The 18,889-nt window shown below is 43.2% G+C and overlaps 1 protein-coding gene across 4 annotated transcripts in view; it reads left to right on the top strand.

Annotated features, from left to right (window-relative positions):
- The window catches only part of LOC307016923 (pleckstrin homology domain-containing family G member 1), a 61,564-nt gene that overhangs the window by 38,352 nt on the left and 4,323 nt on the right, over positions 1-18,889 (top strand). For all 4 annotated transcript variants that reach the window (XM_079646307.1, XM_079646310.1, XM_079646309.1 and 1 more), the window contains exons 2-15: positions 986-1,539; positions 7,711-7,811; positions 9,101-9,170; positions 13,792-13,838; positions 15,288-15,438; positions 15,801-15,932; positions 16,691-16,873; positions 16,971-17,066; positions 17,405-17,491; positions 17,926-17,959; positions 18,075-18,167; positions 18,252-18,313; positions 18,408-18,593; positions 18,689-18,808. In XM_079646307.1, coding sequence (XP_079502433.1) covers positions 986-1,539; positions 7,711-7,811; positions 9,101-9,170; positions 13,792-13,838; positions 15,288-15,438; positions 15,801-15,932; positions 16,691-16,873; positions 16,971-17,066; positions 17,405-17,491; positions 17,926-17,959; positions 18,075-18,167; positions 18,252-18,313; positions 18,408-18,593; positions 18,689-18,808 — 1,916 coding nt within the window. The remainder of the gene's footprint in view (positions 1-985; positions 1,540-7,710; positions 7,812-9,100; positions 9,171-13,791; positions 13,839-15,287; positions 15,439-15,800; positions 15,933-16,690; positions 16,874-16,970; positions 17,067-17,404; positions 17,492-17,925; positions 17,960-18,074; positions 18,168-18,251; positions 18,314-18,407; positions 18,594-18,688; positions 18,809-18,889) is intronic.

The raw sequence follows: 18,889 nt of genomic DNA, 5'->3' as shown, positions 1-18,889 counted from the left end.
TCAAATTAGATTTCGGACTTTCAGCAATTACACTTCATATGTAATTATTCTCCTCGTCGATGTACTTGATAATTACAGTGCTTCTGCTTTCTTCGATTTATGGCAAATAATGCTTGTCTGAATTTTGTTCTTACTTTTCTTTTAATCCAAATTGAGAGTCTCTGCGTAAATGGTGTCTTTTGTGCAAGTTTATGTATGTATCTCTATAGCACGAAGGAAAATCCAAAAAGTAGCGTCAGCTATTAAAGCCTAAATATCAAAGACTCTGTGTCTTGCAAAGGTAGATGGGAAAGGTCCAACGCCATTGTGACAACCAACAACATGTTTCTCTATGCAACCATTTATTTAGAACCACTAGCAATTATGTTGGCATGTATTAGATGGTGATTGTCTAGACCGCTGTTTTATTTTTTGCAGTAATTATACCCAGACGTCATGATGAATATGACAACCATGTATTTAAAAATGTGAAAGGCAGCGCCATTGTGTAAGGGACAATCCGACTAACAATAGCAACACAGCACAACAACTCAAGGGTCTGCATTGGTGTGGGTGTGTTGCTACAGGTTAGCACAGACAGAAAGGGAAATACAAACCAAGACAACCATTGTGAAGCAACATTGTGTCTGGATTGAGCAACTGTGGAATGTTCTCAAGGCAACAAACAATCTTTTTCTCCTTCATCTGAATGCTTGAAAAGTAACCAGTAAATTAAACCATTGCTACAAGGTGAACACCACTAGACATTCCATTGATTTGGCCAATGCCCTTGATATTTGCATTGCAGCACAACCTGAGCTGGAGCCCTGTCCAGACTAACAAGTGATATTAAATGAGGAAGCTAGGGTGTGCCATTGATATGAAATAGCCCTTGTCATCAAGCATGAACTAAAATCTGAAATCTAGACACACCAAAGGCTATTGACATGTTTGAAAGGAAGTTGATTAACGAGCATCCCTTCCTTTCTCTTGTTTTCCTCTCTAGATGATTATAACTACCTGCCTGATGCGCTGCCTCCTCTTCCTGAAGTTCCGGACTCCGGCTCAGCCCTGAGCATTCCGGCCCGTTGCCTCGGCAACCCGGCCTTCCGCCACGCCTCGCTGCGCTACTGCTCCGCCCTCAGCATGGATTCCTCTCTGGACAGCGCCGAGAGGCCGATCAGCTACAGCTCCACCTCTTCGTCCGCTTCCTCCCGGGACAGTCACTGCTCGCTGGGCAGCCGCTCCACCCTCGTCCCCGCCCCTCACTGTAACCCCGCGACCTCCGACCGGGACTCCGGGGCGATCCGGTTAGAACTGGTCCCGGCCCGGCAGCTGGGATGCCAGGAGGAAGAAGACAGAAATGATGGAGGGGTGGACACGGGGAGGGGGCAGAGCGGTGGACAGACTCTGACAGAACATTCAGGGCCGGAGGTGAGCCCCGATGGAGGAGAGGGGAAAGGTCAGGTGCAGGGACCCAGGACGTATGTGGACCGGGTGGTGCAGGAAATTTTGGACACTGAGAAAACCTACGTCCAGGACCTGCGAAGCATTGTAGAGGTGAGGGATACTCCAACACAATAATAATATGTTAAATGGAGGCAGACATTGATATAGGGGCCATACAACTTTTGAAGTTCTGCTTTTGATCTAAAGTGATTCCCTATGCTGACCCAGTTTGGGCCCGCAGGAGCCATATGGGGCTTTAAATCACCAGATAACACACATCCTTTGTGTGTTTGTGGTTTTCCTCCCATACGTGACACACACAGCCCGTTGCCTGCTGGGAACCTCCAAATACAATAAGGTCACCTGCGCTCGCAGGCGGGGTTTGGCCGGGTTACACGACACCGCTGCCTTTGTGCTGCAGGCACAGGCACACATTCAAAAACACACACACAATACTGTATGCACACACTCAGATAAATAAGCTCTTTTTGTGAGTTTGGCTTTGAACTGCAAGGATACACATAGCCTGAAGCCAGTGCTTTAGTGGCTTTGTTGAAGATTGGGTGTAGTGGTTTGTATCAAAGGTTGCTCTCCTTTCTCTTCCCCTCCCCTTTGTTCCTGTGCTCTGCTCTTTTTGTTTCTATGTGAAACCAAAAATTCAAATCCTCTCTGCTCAAATGTGGTGCGCACATGGGATGTGTGTTTTGCATGTGCATTCTGCAGCTTAATTTTGTTTGATTTGGTGTAAAATCACCAAACATTTGTGTTTTTTTGTGCATGTGGTTATGTGAGCATGAGTGTGTTGGACCTTTTCCCATATCCTCCCACTTAACAGTGCTTCCTTCCCCACTGTAGGCTATGAGTTCACGGCCGTGTGTGTGTGTGTGTGTGTGTGTGTGTGTGTGTGTGTGTGTGTGTGTGTGTGTGTGTGTGTGTGTGTGTGTGTGTGTGTGTGTGTGTGTGTGTGTGTGTGTGTGTGTGTGTGTGTGTGTGTGTGTGTGTGTGTGTGTGTGTGTGTGTGTGTGTGTGTGTGTGTGTGTGTGTGTGTGTGTGTGTGTGTGTTTTATTTGGGGTTGAAGAGGTCCATGGCTGTTGTCAAAAGAGTGCAGGAAACCCCTATTCCCAAGAGACAGGATAAGTAATGGGAGTGAGGTTTAGATGTTGAGGTTTTGGCCTTTCACCCCTGATCGAAGTCCCACCCTTTCCTGATCTTCCTTTCCTCCCCTCCGCAGGGCACTGAGGTGAGGGAGAGGGGGAGAGAGAATGAGATAGAGAGAGAAAGGTAGGGGGTTTTAGCTCTGAGTTAAGAATGTCAAATGTAGGTTAGAAAAACACTGAACAGAGCTTATGAGCTGTACTTAATAACCCTCTACTGCCTTGACTCTGCAGACCCGCTATTGCCATTAGAGAAGCAGACCACCCAGCCCTGGAAGACCTCACTTACATGGACAGCTAATTCTTCACCAGTACTTTGGAAAGAGACTCGTGCATTTAGCCTTTCTTCCCTCCTTTAATGACAGTTCCAGTGAGTGCACAGAAGATGGATTGCACTGATTGTATCTTTGTGAAAAGAGCTTTTAACATGACAGTTTACCTATACTGAGGAAAAGACAGGGCAGCACCGTACCATCTATTATTATCACCCTCATATGTGAGCCAATCCTGAAACATTGCTCCAATAATCCCTTCGCCCATGCTGCTTCCTGCAGAGGAAGAGGGTGTGACAGCCTTTACGCAAATATTTACCCAGACTCCCCACGGATCACCTGTGTTTCATCTGTCAGCGGTGTTATGGTCCACACACAGGCTCTCATACTCTGTGTGTGAGCTGTATTTGTGGATGTTGAAGTAATGCACAGTTTACTGGTTGCTGGACGAACTAATGTGTTTCTGCAGGGGCCCGGAAAGCTCTAAATATTGCAACTTAAAGGTGGGGTAGGTAAGTTTGAGAAACCGGCTCGAGATACACTTTTTGTTATATTCCATGGAATGCTCTTAACATCCCGATAGCAATGAATATCTTGAGTGCTTTGACAAAAAATCCATAAAAAAATGTAATCTGTGGAAGCCGTGGTACTGTAAAAAGCACGACCAATCATCTGAGCCGGCCCAGCTAAAATAACTGGATGGCCTACCTGCCTGTCAGCCTTCCATCTGTGCACAAACTTATCTCGTGCCCTCATTGGTCATGTGCGCGTTCGTGTGTGTTGGAGGAGGGGCTCTGTAAGGAAGTGGCAGATTTTTTCCGGCTGTGTGTTTTCAAATTCTAGCGCACTCGAGCTGGTTTCTCCAAAATGACCTACCCCACTTTTAAGGAAACACTTGCAAATAGACAAAAGGCAAGAAGGTGAAGAAAATAGCCTCACCAAATCCAGCAAAAAAGTACTTTAGAATAGTCAAGATGAACAATACAAAACAAATACAAAAATATAGAAATGTGCTGCAAATATGGAAAACACAACCAAATCCTGAAAAACAACACAATACAGAAACATGTTGCACAAACAGGACACAACTCAAATCACATGGAAATAAATAAATGCTGCAAGTCACACCGAACACAATGGAAATGAGTTTCAAAATACCAGGAAACGTGTTGTTTTGTAACTTATTTCTGTTGTGTTCAGTGCATCTGGCAGCGTTGTTGTATTTTTGTTATTTTCCTATATTTGGTTTGTGGGTTTTCGTCATTTTCTTTTGTTTTGTCTTTTTGCATGTCTTTCCTTGAGTCTCTTTGTGTTGAGCTCTTTTTGGTTGGCCACCGTACACCTCTGTATGTGAACATTGTTTTTTGGTGTTAGTTCTGCGTGATCACCCCTCCTCGGTCCGATCAGTGTGTGTAATGAGGCAAATCCGTGTCGTCCACAAACAACCTGAGAGACAAAGCTCTGATCTTTCTGTCCCTCTTTCTCCCTCTCTTTCTCCCTCTCTTTCTCCCTCTCTTTCTCCCTCCTTCTGCTCCGAGACCTGAAATGCCTCGCCTGGCCTTTTCAAGCTGACCAGGAATTTGGAAATAATCCTGACTTGCAGAAACATTGAAAGTAATGACATTTGGATGTTTACACTCCCCTTTGTCTGGAGGAATGACTTCCTACTGCGTTGCAAGGAGAGGGACATGTTTGGTTTGTAGGAAAAGAGTGTGTACTTGAGGAGGTTAATGGTTAACACAAGAAAATATCAAGTTCGTACATGTTATGTCTGATGCTTGGCAGGGAGTGTAGGCTAAGGTGTGTGTGTGTGTGTGTGTGTGTGTGTGTGTGTGTGTGTGTGTGTGTGTGTGTGTGTGTGTGTGTGTGTGTGTGTGTGTGTGTGTGTGTGTGTGTGTGTGTGTGTGTGTGTGTGTGTGTGTGTGTGTGTGTGTGTGTGTGTGTGTGTGTGTGTGTGTGTGTGTGTGTGTGTGTGTGTGTGTGTGTGTGTGTGTGTGTGTGTGTGTGTGTGTGTGTGTGTGTGTGTGTGTGTGTGGATCTGAACACTGGCCATTGTTGAGCTAAGTCAGGCTTTTGCTGAGTGTGATGAGTGAATGGATCAGGCCGAGTCAAATCCATGACCCTGCGGCTAATAAGAGCATCACATTAGACATTACCCCCGAAAGTCAACTGAAGCCAAACATGACCTTCGGACAAGACCCCCAACAAAACCACCAACATGCCCCTTAGTCTTATTCTGTAACTCAAATCAACCAAAACAGATCCTAAAGCTTGTATAACCTTTAAACCCAAAGCATCCAACATGGCTGCCGACCTTCCCTGTCCGGGCTCCTTTTTAGATAACTTGTCTCTTTCTCTTTTTACGTCCCTAACAAAAACAACACGTACTACTCTGGCTCAGCTATTAAAATAATAATGAAGTCTAAATACATTAAACATGACCAGAAACCACCGCAGCCGACTGTAAATAAGTCAAACTGAAAGAAGGCAGCGAGCATGGAGAGTCCCTCTGTCCTCTTTGGTCTCACACAGAGCTAAAAGAATCATGTGGGTGTGCGTTCAGGGGCAGGCTGGTACTTTTCTAAGTGGTGTAATGTCTATCCTGCCCAGTTGCAGACTGTGGTCTGGTTTGAAAACTGTTTCTGGGCTGCCACCATGAAGCTTCTTCCTCCTCATGCTCCTCCTCCTTAACCCCTGTCCACACCTGCTCCTGGTTTAACATTTAAATGAAGCTGCATAGATCAATTTTGTAAATTTGTATGCACATTTGAAGTGTTCTTTCTATGCCACTGTGCTGTCTGATTTACTGGTTTGAGACCTTAATGACATGGTATTAAGTGCAAACAACATACACTCCACAGTAATGACAAAGTGATTCAACTTGGAAGAAATTAAGCACAAAAAAGTACTTCTAGCCTGCAGCAGGATATGTCATTTCACAATCACCGTCTGTGTCAGTGTCTAATGGCTACAGGTCTATCTGTCTCTCTCTCCACACCTCTCACTTTTTCTGAGACCTGAGGCTCCTCACTAACGGCAGTGATCGAATCAGTGATAAGATTGACGAATAGACGTAAACCTGTTTGTCAACAATACTGCCTCCAGGATTCATTTACACTCTTGTGACCTGTGCCGTTTCCTTATGACGCTGTTTACTCTAAACATAAATACAGGGATCATGCAGTGTGTGACTTTTAGTTTTATCTCTCCTGCTTTAAAGAGCATCTTGCAGGTTTTTATTTATTCTACATTTATGCTTAAACTTGCTTGAAAATTAAAATTAAAAAAGTGAATGTAGGATTTGATATGTTTTACGAGACATAAGGGCAGGAATTCAGAGGGAAAGGAGCAATTTTGAGCTCTGCTCTTAAAAACGGCTTTTTTTTAAGGTCATACGTCAAACGCGTCATATTACATCATGCAGGGGACACATCTCCGCTCTCTGACCGCGGGTATAGTAGAGTTGCGTTGAGTTGAGCAGTTGTGTTTTATTGAGCTGGTATTTTTTGGTAGTTTTACATTGTATTTCACCATTTGTAATCATGGCGCAGTATTGTGTTTGTGCAGGTTGCACAAATACCAGCCTGTCAGGACATCGAGTCCACAGTAAAAAGAACCGGAGCTAGCGTTCGTTCCTGGGTGCGTTGTGCATCCACCTCCCTGCAGCACATACTCTCCACAGCTTTATCAGGAAACCGTATTAAATCTCTCCCCCCCCCCCCCCCCCCCCTTCGCTGCTCTCTCTCTCTCCTCCGGTACACAACACCGTAGTGTGGAGTTGCATTAGGTAACGCGAGATACGGCTGATACTTGCGCATTAGTTTCTGTTATGGATCAGTATCAACAGTCCTGCCAGTAACGTTAATATATTATCAATGCTACTTTAGTTATAGCCTGATATATGATAGCTAACTTTACAATGTTGTGATGTGACGTTAGCTAACATTCTGTAGCTAACGCCGGTCACTCACCAAGATAGCTGCCCAGTTCTCCACTGGTTCTCCTCACACCACAGCTCAATTTCTCTCCGATGGCCGTTATTTCTTCTAATCCTTGGCTGCTCCTGGTCTCTTGGATGCCTAGCAGGCTCATAATTATAAGGTTGTGGTCCGTCATATGCATTTGAATATTCATGTTCAACTTCTTCTGTGTCTTCTGTTTCGAAACTAGCATTGGGATCCATGTTTATTAATACGTTACACCGGCCGCTCTCCCCCTTGTGTCCCCCGTGTTACGTCACACGCGGGAGGTCACGTGCCGAGGCTTTTTTATGCGGAAGTGAACATTTCTTACAAAAACGACGCCAGATGTCACTGTAGTGTATATTTCTGTATATTTTTGGGAAAATCTAGTGTATTCATCATTTTCCTACACATTTATTCACAGGTGTCTTTAACCTGGAAGTTGCTCTTTAAGTGTAATTTAAACTGAAATAATGGAGCCTGCAGATTTGTTTGTTTCCCAGAAGAAGAACAAACATAAAATAATGATATTAACAATCAGCCTCGATTTACACCTGCGTGAGGAAATCTTACTTCTAATACTTTACTGCTATCAAATGGTACTTCAGCAGTTCAAAAAGCTTAACTAGTCATACATTATCATGCAGATGACTCAATGTGCATAATTATGGCAGAATTTCACAGTCTTTGTCACAATGCTATCTGGGTGCTCAAGTGAATTATATTAAGAAAATAATGGGCTTTGAAAACCACTTAAGTGAAGTCTGTAGGAGTCAAAGTTTGAGTGTTCTGACAAAATAAAGTGTGTGTGTGTGTGTAGGTCAAAGCTGGTGACAATCAAACTGTCAGCCATAGAGATCTAACAGGCCTGTGTTCTCTCTTTCTCTCTGCAGGACTACTTGGAGAGCATCAGTAATCAGTCTCGGCTGGCCTTGAGCTCTGAGGATAAAGGCTCTCTATTCGGCAACATCCAGGACATCTACCACTTTAACAGGTACAACACACACAGAGAGCTGTGCAGATAGGACTTGAGACTTGTGATTTAATGCTTGATGGTTGAGATTAGAAAGATGCCCATGTTTAATGTGGATTCAAAATACTGTGCTTTGATAACAATACAACGTTATCCTTACATTTGTATTGAGTTTAATCACCTTATGGCATAATATGAATCACATGGTCAGTTGAAAGCTTCCAAAAAAGGTTTCCAAATCAGTTTTGAAGGAAAAAATAGTCTCAACCTTTTTTATTATAATCATTTAACAATATATGATAAACAAAATAGCAACAAGGAGACCTAACATTGTCTCATACCTTTACTATTTCATAATTCATCTTTATCATTTAAAAGACTCAGCATTGCGAAAGTCAGTAAATGAACGAATTAAAAAGTGATTATGACCATCAATTTGCTTAACAACACTGGAGACTGAACTCTAAACAGCTCTGGTAGACAGACAGTTGTCTCTCTCAGGCCACACAGACGATGTCCTGCATTGCTGAAACTGCACCTGTTCATTTCTGGGAAGGGCGTTGTTGTTGTGGCAGTCAGGTGTGCGTTCGTGTGTGTGTTTAATAATTCCACGTCTGCATATTTGCCTCATCCGGCACCACTCTAAACCTTTTGTTTGTGATGTGTGTGTATTCAGACGAGATGGCTAGTTGATCATCAAACATGGTGGTCTGCAGACACACACACACACACACACACACACACTCACACACACACTCACACACACACATACACGCTCTTCCTCCATACCTATTCATTTCTCAGCTGTCCCACGCAGACACTGGCCAGTAAAAGCAATCATAAAAGCAGTTTAAAGCGGTCACAATGACCTCATGCTTCAGCCACGAAACAATCACTCCCAACTGTGCACTTGCATTTTTTACACAATGTGCTCTTACACACACACACACACACACACACACACACACACACACACACACACACACACACACACACACACACACACACACACACACACACACACACACACACACACACACACACACACACACACACACACACACACACACACACACACACACACACACACACACACACACACACACAAACAAAGCCTGTTTGAATTCATGGAAGCTTCTCATTTGTTCAGAGCCAAATGCCCTATGCCCTAATTTCTGTACCTAGGCTGACTCTTGCTCTTACTTGGAACAATGAATCATGGGAGTTTATATTCCTGTGTATTGGAGAAATAGGAAGTTATGGTTTCTTTCATCAATAACTGATTTCTTTGAGTGCCGTGTTTGTTTCAGAGACCTTCTGCATGATCTTGAGAAGTGCAACGCTGACCCTGTGGCCATCGCAGAGTGCTTCGTATCCAAGGTAAAGATGGTCGCTACTCTGCCCCCTTTTTACTCACCTTCTCCTGCACAGTCCCTCTCTCTGTTTCCATTGGTGGAAAGTAACTGAATATCAACTTAAATGAGCAATTGAGCAGATATTTTAAGGAACATGAACTTCCACTATTTGTTGATTTCCACTTCTGTTCTATAGAACAGAAGAAAACATATAACAGCTTTACTTACTTTTTAGATAAATAACAGGTTGATGCCCAAAGAGGGAAGATTACAATACATTTTACAAAATTAGAGGGTATTTCCCAAACATTTTTAGAGCATTTTTGTATTATTTCAAAACATTATTGCATCGGTATTCAAAGATCTAATGGCAGTGATTTTCTGCATAGTAAATACTTTTACCTTTGATACTTATACTAATAGTTTTTTGTAATTTTACTTAAAAAACATTATGAACACAGGACATTTACTTGTATCGGAGTAATACATTATGTTGTGGTACTTCAGAGTCACTCTGCCTATAAATACACACTCCTCTGCTCGTTGAAACCTGTCCAAACAGCTGGTCAGACACACACATGAACACACACTCATGCACAAAACACACACACACCCACACACAGGACAGAAAATGAGAAACATGTATTATAAGAGATACATTTACCCAAACCCGCTGAAGACGCCAGGCTTATTAAAGTCAGTAAGGTATGTTTAAGGTCAGTAGCATTAGTTTGGTGGTAGGAATGTGAGTTTTAAGTGCCACGAGAGGGCCGGGAGGAAGGACAGCTCCAGAGGAATTTTAAGGACCGTCCAAATATGTAATCACCTTTTTTTGTTTGACTAGAGAGGGATAATAGCAGTGCTTTATCAAGAAAAAGCAGAATCAGCAACTCTATCAGTGGATCCTCTGTTTGTGTGTTTCAGCTTTTTATCCCAGTCCTGCTCCTCGCCCTGTCCGCACACTAAAAAAAGAAGATTGCATGATAACGTCCCGTGATTCTGTGTTCTGCATTCCTGTACTTCCTCTAAAAAGTTTTGCATTCCCTCCCTACCCCACTGCAATTACACCCAATGCCACAGAGCAACTGTCTGACCATATATAAAAAAAACAAGTGGCAGTCAGCGTCACAGACTCCCCAAATACAGCAGCTGTTGTTTATACGAAGCAGTTTTATTGCAGCCCACAGCAACACTCTGCGTAATTAGCTGAGATGCACACACAAACCAGCATGATGACATCTTGTAACCGACTGATAAAAGTTGATACAGTTGACTTCTGTTCTGCAGTCAGTACAGCAGTCGCTATAAAAACAGTATAACATCCTTATAGCCCGGAGTAAATTGGGTCAATGCCAGCTGAAAACATCGCTCCACCTCCTTAGGTCCAGAAAACATGCTGCCAGGAGCCTCCTGCCTCTGATAACTTCTCTCGAGAAACATTAAAGCCATTAAAGTTTGTTATCGTTTATTTTACTGGAAGAGCTCCTGACTTGCTGTGGCCTAGCATTACTATACTTGTGGGGACCTAAATCTGTTTACACAGTCACGTGTGGGGACTCGCCTCCCTTATGGGGACAAAATGGAGGTCCCCATGAGGGGAATCATTAATTTTAGGGTGAAGACTTGGTTAGGTTTAGGATTAGGGTTAGGGTTAGGGTAAGGGTTAGGGTTAGGCATGTGTTGGTTATGGTTAAGGTTAGGATAAGTCTCCAGGAAATGCATGTAAGTCAATGTAATGTCCCCTGAAGTTTCACAGCTGATCGTGAAAGAGAGGTTTTGTGGCCTTAGCAACCATGACGAACCTTCGAGAACTTTGGTCGTAATTCTGGTTACAACCCTTGCAGCTATAACTTTTCTACCCTGAGCAGCCAAAAATCACAACCCAGCACAGTGTTTGAAGAAGAGACGGGTCTGGTTGTAAATCTCTGCCTCTCTCTCAGATAATTACCGATCCATCCTCATGTTCCTCTCTGTTCGCCTCAGCCCTAACTGTGCAATGTGATGAGTAAGCCTTTAACGCGTTGTATGGGTTGCTACATGCTGACTGAAGCACAATTACAATAAGATCTTAAGCTTCTTCTTTATTTTAGCCCCTAGTGATTTTTGCCGTGCTCAGTTCCCAAATGATGACTCACTGTGACTAGTCCGTTCTCGAGAAAAAGACAAACACTTTATGGCTTTCTCCTTTGAACGGATCAGTGGGTGCTGATACAACTCGACCTTTCCTTGTTGTACTGAGTAGTTATTAGTGGCAAAACAAGTACAAATCCTCTATAATCTGTCTTTTGATACTCTGGAAAAGGGATCATGTTTATCGTATAAAGGAGCCAATACTCTCACATGCAGCATGATGATTATATGATTAAACTTGTATATATTTCTAAAAGGGAAGTATATTATAGATCTGAGCTATTTCAGGGTTTTCCTGGTTGTGGTCAAAGAGTGTGTGCAGACATGTCAGCTTTAATGACAAAGTGTGTGGACAGATGTGCGTGCTCTGCACAATTCTGTACTCCATAGAAACGTGTATGTATCTTGTGGTCTCGTGTCCAAGGTTCAGAGGCATATTACAAGTGTGTATTAGGAGTGTGTGTTGGTGTGTGTCATCAGAAATCGATGGTGGCACATCTGGTTGTGTTTAAGCCTGGTCTGTGGCGGCAGACTGGAGACAGGGAAGAGAGCTCTGCTCTTCAATTTAGGAAGGTTCCCACGGAGCACCTCAGGCTAACAAATTGTGTGTGTGTGTGTGTGTGTGTGTGTGTGTGTGTGTGTGTGTGTGTGTGTGTGTGTGTGTGTGTGTGTGTGTGTGTGTGTGTGTGTGTGTGTGTGTGTGTGTGTGTGTGTGTGTGTGTGTGTGTGTGTGTGTGTGTGTGTGTGTGTGTGTGTGTGTGTGTGTGTGTGTGTGTGTGTGTGTGTGTGTGTGTGTGTGTGTGTGTGTGTGTGTGTGTGTGTGTGTGTGTGTGTGTGTGTGTGTGTGTGTTCCTATTTGCTCAGTTTAGTTAGGTGGGATGCACTGTTTGTCTTTGTGTAGCTAGCTTGAATAGGAATGTATATGTATCCCAAGCAAGGAGCATAACATCCAATCACACCCTGTGTATGTACACTGTAAGTAACTATGAATCGCATTTTAGGAAATATGTGTAAATGTCCACATTCCTGTGTGTGTTTGGACACAATGAACCAGAACAGCCGTTTGTGTTTATGATGCTGCTTCCTGGTGGCTGTCCACATCCTGTGACCCCCCCCCCAAGTGTTTATGGACACAAATAGATTTCAATTAGACTGTCACGTTATGCAACAGAAAGAGGGTTCATCTCCAGGACTCCAGCATAACGAAATAAGAGGGGGAGATTGATAGAAAAAGCCTAAAGAAACAAGAAGGAATTTAAGATTATGAAACACTGACGAATATCCGTAAAACATCAATGAAGAGATAAAATGGAAATCAGGTGAAAGACTGAACAATATGAAGCAGAGTTCCTGAGAGCAGCAGAGAGAGGTTAATTCTAGCTTTGATAAGTCATCCCGTCTCTGATGTCTTTGATGTTCAGTGAGTCATGCAAGGTGGGAAGAGTCTCAATTATAGGGGCGGCGATGCAGTATGAGGGGATATATAATCTGAGCGCTCATTGCCGTTTGGATCAACAGAGACTCAAAGGCCAGGACGCAGGCTAATCATAAGCTACAGGGTTGACTTTCAATTAGTAGCAGTGAACGGAGGAGAGAAGAGGCCTTGTCAGAGGGCTGAGAGTGTGTAGGGATGTAAACATGAAATAACCAGGCCAGTCATCAAATCTGCACCGGATCACTGCAGAGACATCACAAACAGTGAGGCAAACAGGGCAGTACACTTTACCTGAGAAAAACATCATTCGGTACCAGTGTTGTGTTTTTTAGCCCATTTATTACTCCGTACATAAACCTTATATTACAGCTAATCATTTGCAATCTGTGCTGCCGTGTTTTTTGAAATTCAAACCAAATGTATTTGCTCCAGGCATTCATTGTTTGCAAAACATTTAGCTATGAAGATTTATTAGCGGAGTTTGGAAACGCTTAATCAGCTTTTAAACTGCTGACATGATGGGAAATGAATGGTTGTTCAAAATGTAGGAAAACAAACAACTCATATTGCACTTATCAAAACCAGGTGTTAAACCACATACATTAATGTACACCAAAAAAACATGTACCTTTTATACACGCATAAATACACACCTACTAACAAATTGTGATGAGGCTTCAGGATATAAATACTTAACCAGGAAGTGAATTCAGAGAGGATACTGATTTACAAAACCGGGCACATTTTACAGTTTGTTCGAGAGTTGAGGTGCCGTTAAATCTCACGATGAAGTAAACGATTTCTTAGTTTGTGGTTGAACAAGAAACTAGCTAGAATTTGCAAACATACTTTAACAAGTTGTTTTGCTGTAGTTGTTCGAAAAAGAAAAACAAATCACAAGAAAATGCTGTCAGAAATGCATTCGTATGAACATGGTGAGCATTATACCTGCTAGCTATTTGACGTTGAGCTTGTGAAAACTCTTTAACATTACATGACATCATTGATTCTTCTCTTGACTGTTTCGTTTTTTCATGTCATTTAACTGCATCATCTAATTTGTGCTTGTTGTGTTTTACAGAGTGAAGAGTTCCACATTTACACTCAGTACTGCACCAACTACCCACGGTAAGACAGCACTAAACCGGTTTGCTTCTCAGTGTCTGCTTATCAACCGTCCTACTGTACAAACATTCTTGATGTCATCATATCTTAATCTCACCTCCGCACACTGTCTTCCCAGCGTCTCACGTAGCTCCATTGTGTGTGTCCATCAATGCGTTACCTTTATCCCCTCCCTGACAAACTGACACACTCCATAGATGTCAGCTCAGCAGGAGTCAAAGTGTCTACCTTCAGTTGTGCCTCAGGCTCTGTTTCTCCCTCCCTCCCTCGTGCACTTTTTTTTCCCTTTATTTTTTTATTCGCTGCCTATTGACAGAGTTACAGCTCCCACACTGACAGATGGGGTATTATAGTTGTCACCTTATCATACCTAACGCCGTTAATGTTTTAGTAAGCTTTGTGTGAGTCTGGTCCTATGGGAGAAGTTTATTGTGTCACTGTATTTGAAACATGAGGCTATTCTTTACGACACTATACACTGCACCTACCAAACACACCTTTCCCCTTTGGCTACCTTTTTTCTTTAACAGTGTTTCATCACAAGTGCACGTGGGGAAGAAACTATTTACCAGCTAATTATGACTAATTCAATGCTGATTGTGAGTGTGTGTGTGTGTGTGTGTGTGTGTGACACTGTGTGTGAAGGGGCTTTTGTCAGCTGTATGAGATAGACCGTCTCCCACATCCACACCACAGCTGGTGACCCCAACCAAGGTCACACACGACAGACGTGCACACACATGGAAGACACTCAAACACACACAAGCACCCACACACTCAGAGGATGTAGATGTATCATGGTCGTACTGCGCTCTTAGGTCGGGTTTCCTCCAGGACAATGTGAGGCCTGTGTGGAGCTTTACTGGAATTTAGATATACAGACACGCTCGGACACACACGCACACATAAACACACACACAAGACAGAAAGAACGTTTTGGGTAGTTCACAGCTGTTTTCCATCATTTTCCACTCTGCCTATATATACACACACACACACACACACACACACACACACACACACACACACACACACACACACACACACACACACACACACACACACACACACACACACAGACTTCATTACTTATAAAAAAGCTTCTTCTTTCCTGGGAGGTCAAACAACACACAGCTCCAGTCAGCAGTACATTCAGGTCTAAAAAGGTTTAACAGTGCTTCTGTTTACAGTGCTGTTAGGTGAATATGTACCAAAAAGCAATAAAGGCTGCATGGGAAAACTATTAAGGAATTAAATGAAATTTGAGATATAGATCTGTATTATGATGAACTCCCTTGTTATGTAAATATGATATAATACTCGCACACCATGCTAAAATCGTTATTATATTGGCTGTCATGACATACATTGCACCTCTATCTTGTCATCACAGTCAAATTAGGGTATACTGCACACCTCTGAAATCTTTTTCGCTGTGTTTTGCCTCCGCAGGTCGGTGGCTGTGCTAACAGAGTGCATGAGGAACAAGGCGTTGGCCAAGTTTTTCCGCGAGCGCCAGGAATCTCTGCGGCACTCCTTGCCTCTGGGCTCCTACCTGCTCAAGCCAGTGCAGAGGATCCTCAAGTACCACCTCCTGCTACATGTACGTCTGTCTGCCCGGCTCCAAAACACACTTACACAAAAACAATTACTCGCTGCCCACAGAAATGCAAGCCCAGGTTCACACAAGTCATTCCAGGACACACTACTGTTTTTTTGTTATACCAATACAAATGGGCTGAATAACAGCCTTTCTGACACGGCTCCAATGACAATCTCCACTGGAGAAGCCAAATGTTTCGACATATGCTGCTCAGTATGCATGTTCCTGTGCATGCATTAGAGTGCAAGCATGAGTGTGTGTTTATGTGCAGAAACACACACACGGGAGCCTGTATGAGTGCATCCCTGTGCATGTGCATACAGTATGTGCGTGTGCTGACTCTTAGCGTTGTGTGTTTGCAGGAGATAGCCAATCACATGGAGAAGGACACGGAGACGTACGAGGTGGTGCAGGAAGCCATAGACACCATGCAGAGAGTGGCCTGGCACATCAACGACATGAAGAGGAAACACGAGCATGCTGTTAGGTTGCAGGTAAGACGACACAATTATAAAATGAGAAAGAAGCAAAAACAAGTCTTCAAGCACTCTGCTGAATCCATCACATGTGGAGTGTGTGATCTCCTCCATGATGTGTTCTCCACACTTTCCACGCTTTTCATTATTCCTATAACTAAAACAGACACAGGGAGCCCTTCTCAAGGAGCCAATTCTTTTATTGTTCTGCAGAACAGTTATGTGAAGTCTAGCTTTGATTCTGCCAGCGCTCTGATCCACGTCTTACGCAAGTGGCTGAGTTTTCCACTGGACTAATGATGGCCTTGCATAAGGAGGGCACATAAAAGGGAAGCTTGTTTCTTTTATCAGCTGGGAGCCAGAAGGGCCAGATGAATGCAGGAATGTGTGGGGAAGCATCGGAGAAAGGATTCGCTCTATAGAATTCTTCAGTTCTGTTGTTTTGCTCTCTTATTATCTCTCCTTTTTTCCTCTTCTTTACTGTTTGCTATAGTCAGTTTCGCCCTCCATTCAGTCGCACAAAAGACACCCTCCTCCTTCACACTATATATGAAACCCCACCTTTTTATAATGTTCTTTTCAATCATTGCTTTACTATTTATTTGCTTGAATCTGTTAAAGTTGACATATTGTTTTTATGAACAATCTTTGTTTGTGTTTTTTTCCAATGATATGCCATGTTTCCAATTTAGCTTTTTTAATGTGTCGTTATTTTTTCTGCACGATTTGTTTTGGTTTCCCTCCCCTAACTCTCTGTATTTCTATGCACTCTGCAGGAAATCCAGAGCCTGCTGACCAACTGGAAAGGCCCTGATCTGATTGGCTACGGAGAGTTGGTCCTCGAAGGAACGTTTCGTCTACAGCGAGCTAAAAACGAGAGAACCCTCTTCCTGTTTGACAAGCTTCTGCTCATTACCAAGAAACGAGAAGAAACGTACACGTATAAGGCTCACATACTGGTCAGTCACATCCAGAAGAGACACAACTAAATAATAACGTTTCTGTTCAGTAACAGCATTTCTAACACAATGTCCTACCTTCCTGTGTTTTCTGCAGTGCTGTAACCTGATGCTGGTGGAAGTTATCCCGAAAGAACCGCTGAGTTTCAGTGTGTTTCACTACAAGAACCCCAAACTTCAGCACACGGTCCAGGTACAGAAACATTGCACAATAGAGCCTGCATCATAACATGAAGTCAAAGTGAATGTAATTACACGTTTGAGCAAGCGTGCAATCAGAAAGTGTGAAGATCATTTGCAGGTGTCCGGGCCCACCTCACTGAGCTGCTCAGACACGTTTGAAGAGGCTAATGGTGGCCATTGTTGTTCCCCTAACCACTGTGTTTTGCATTAGCACTGAAAAAATAAAAGATAATCAGTGTGACATTAGGAAAGCCGTGTTTCAAAAATGTTTAAGGGTTTATCCCGACCCTCCCTGCTGCTTTGTGTCTGATGTCATCTTCTCTCTGATGTTTTCCACTCTACCCTCAGGCCAAATCACAGCAAGACAAGCGCATGTGGATCTTACACCTCAAGAGACTTATACTTGAAAACCATCCGGCCAAAATCCCTGCCAAGGTAAGAGCGGCTGGTCCTCCTGACAGCTCCCTCTCTGTTCACTGTGGCGTACACACAGATTTCGAGTGGGATGTTCGGGAAATGTCTCTCCCTCTTCCTTTCTCCCTCATCTCCATCTGTCTTTCCTCCGGATTTATCTCCTCCCTTTACTTTTTTATGTGCTCTGATTTTTCCTCTCATTTATTTAAATTCAACCACAATCCCTTTTCTGTGTCTAATTCTGATTTGGCCATGTGCAAGTGGAAACTGAGGATTCCTCTCCAAGGGTGAAGGTCACTGTGAAAGTTCACTGATTACATAAAGGGGCTGCTTGTTAAGTGTCAAACATGCGGATAATTAAGAGAGGACTGTTATGTGGCGCCACCTAGTGTCAGAGCTAATGTTTATCAATAACCTGTGGAACTCACCCTCATATTTTCTCACTTGATTTCTAGGCTAAGCAAGCAATTTTGGAGATGGATGCAATGCGTGAGTGCCAATTCATATATGTATAAGAAATGTAGAATACATAGAAATTACATACATATTCAATGCATTCTATTTAATCATCATGTTGTTGACATCTTTTCTTTCATTTATCCAGATCATCCTGGGTTTCATTTCAGCCCCGATGGAGGTAAGAAGGATTCCCCTCAGACCAAGGAGGGTCCAACCCCTCGTAGAGGACGCAGGAAAGGTAAGACAGAAGTACTGTATCTTAAAAGTAGACCTTGCAAGGCTGAACTCAAAGATTTAATCAATGATTTGTTTGATTTCCCAGAACCTCTATCCAAATTGTTGAAAAATGCCAAGCAGAATGCTGCCAACACAGACGGAGAAAAGGTGAGTGATAGCCAGAGATGATGAAAAGTTGTAGGTTGATAAGCACGCTGTTTTTTGAAAATCATAATTAAAAAAATAACCTTCCTCTCTTCAGCGGATAAGTCTGGGCGCCACTCTGCTCTCGCCAATGTCCCAGCTGGCTTTGGGCACCATTGGTCGAAGCCGCAGCCTCATCAACCAATCACAGGAGTCCCTGGACCCCGGCGATCACTACGACCACAGTGACAGAGAAGAGGAGCCTCATCAACAAGATGCTGATGATGAAGATGACAGTGGTTTGGTGAGTTCAAAGCTGCCCAATAATCACTCGTACTATTCCACTTTCATGTCTAGCTCTTCCAACATGTTGTTAATGTTAAATATCTGCTCCATTAGGGGGGAGGAAAGCGTCTGCGAGTGCCTGGTAAAAGCAGTAGGAAGAGACTGAACCCTCAGGCGTCTGTCGACAGTATAGAACAGTGGAAAACCTTCAACATGAGCACTTCAGACCTACAGGTATAAATCAAATGTAACCAATTTAAAGGGACAGTACGCCCAAAGTCAACAATTCTTAGCTGCTATTTATCCATCTAGATT

Source organism: Notothenia rossii (genome assembly GCF_949606895.1).
Source record: "Notothenia rossii genome assembly, chromosome: 8".
In the NCBI taxonomy this organism is placed as follows: domain Eukaryota; kingdom Metazoa; phylum Chordata; class Actinopteri; order Perciformes; family Nototheniidae; genus Notothenia; species Notothenia rossii.
Note: the sequence above shows the minus strand (reverse complement) of the source record. Positions and strands in the feature narration are given on the sequence as shown.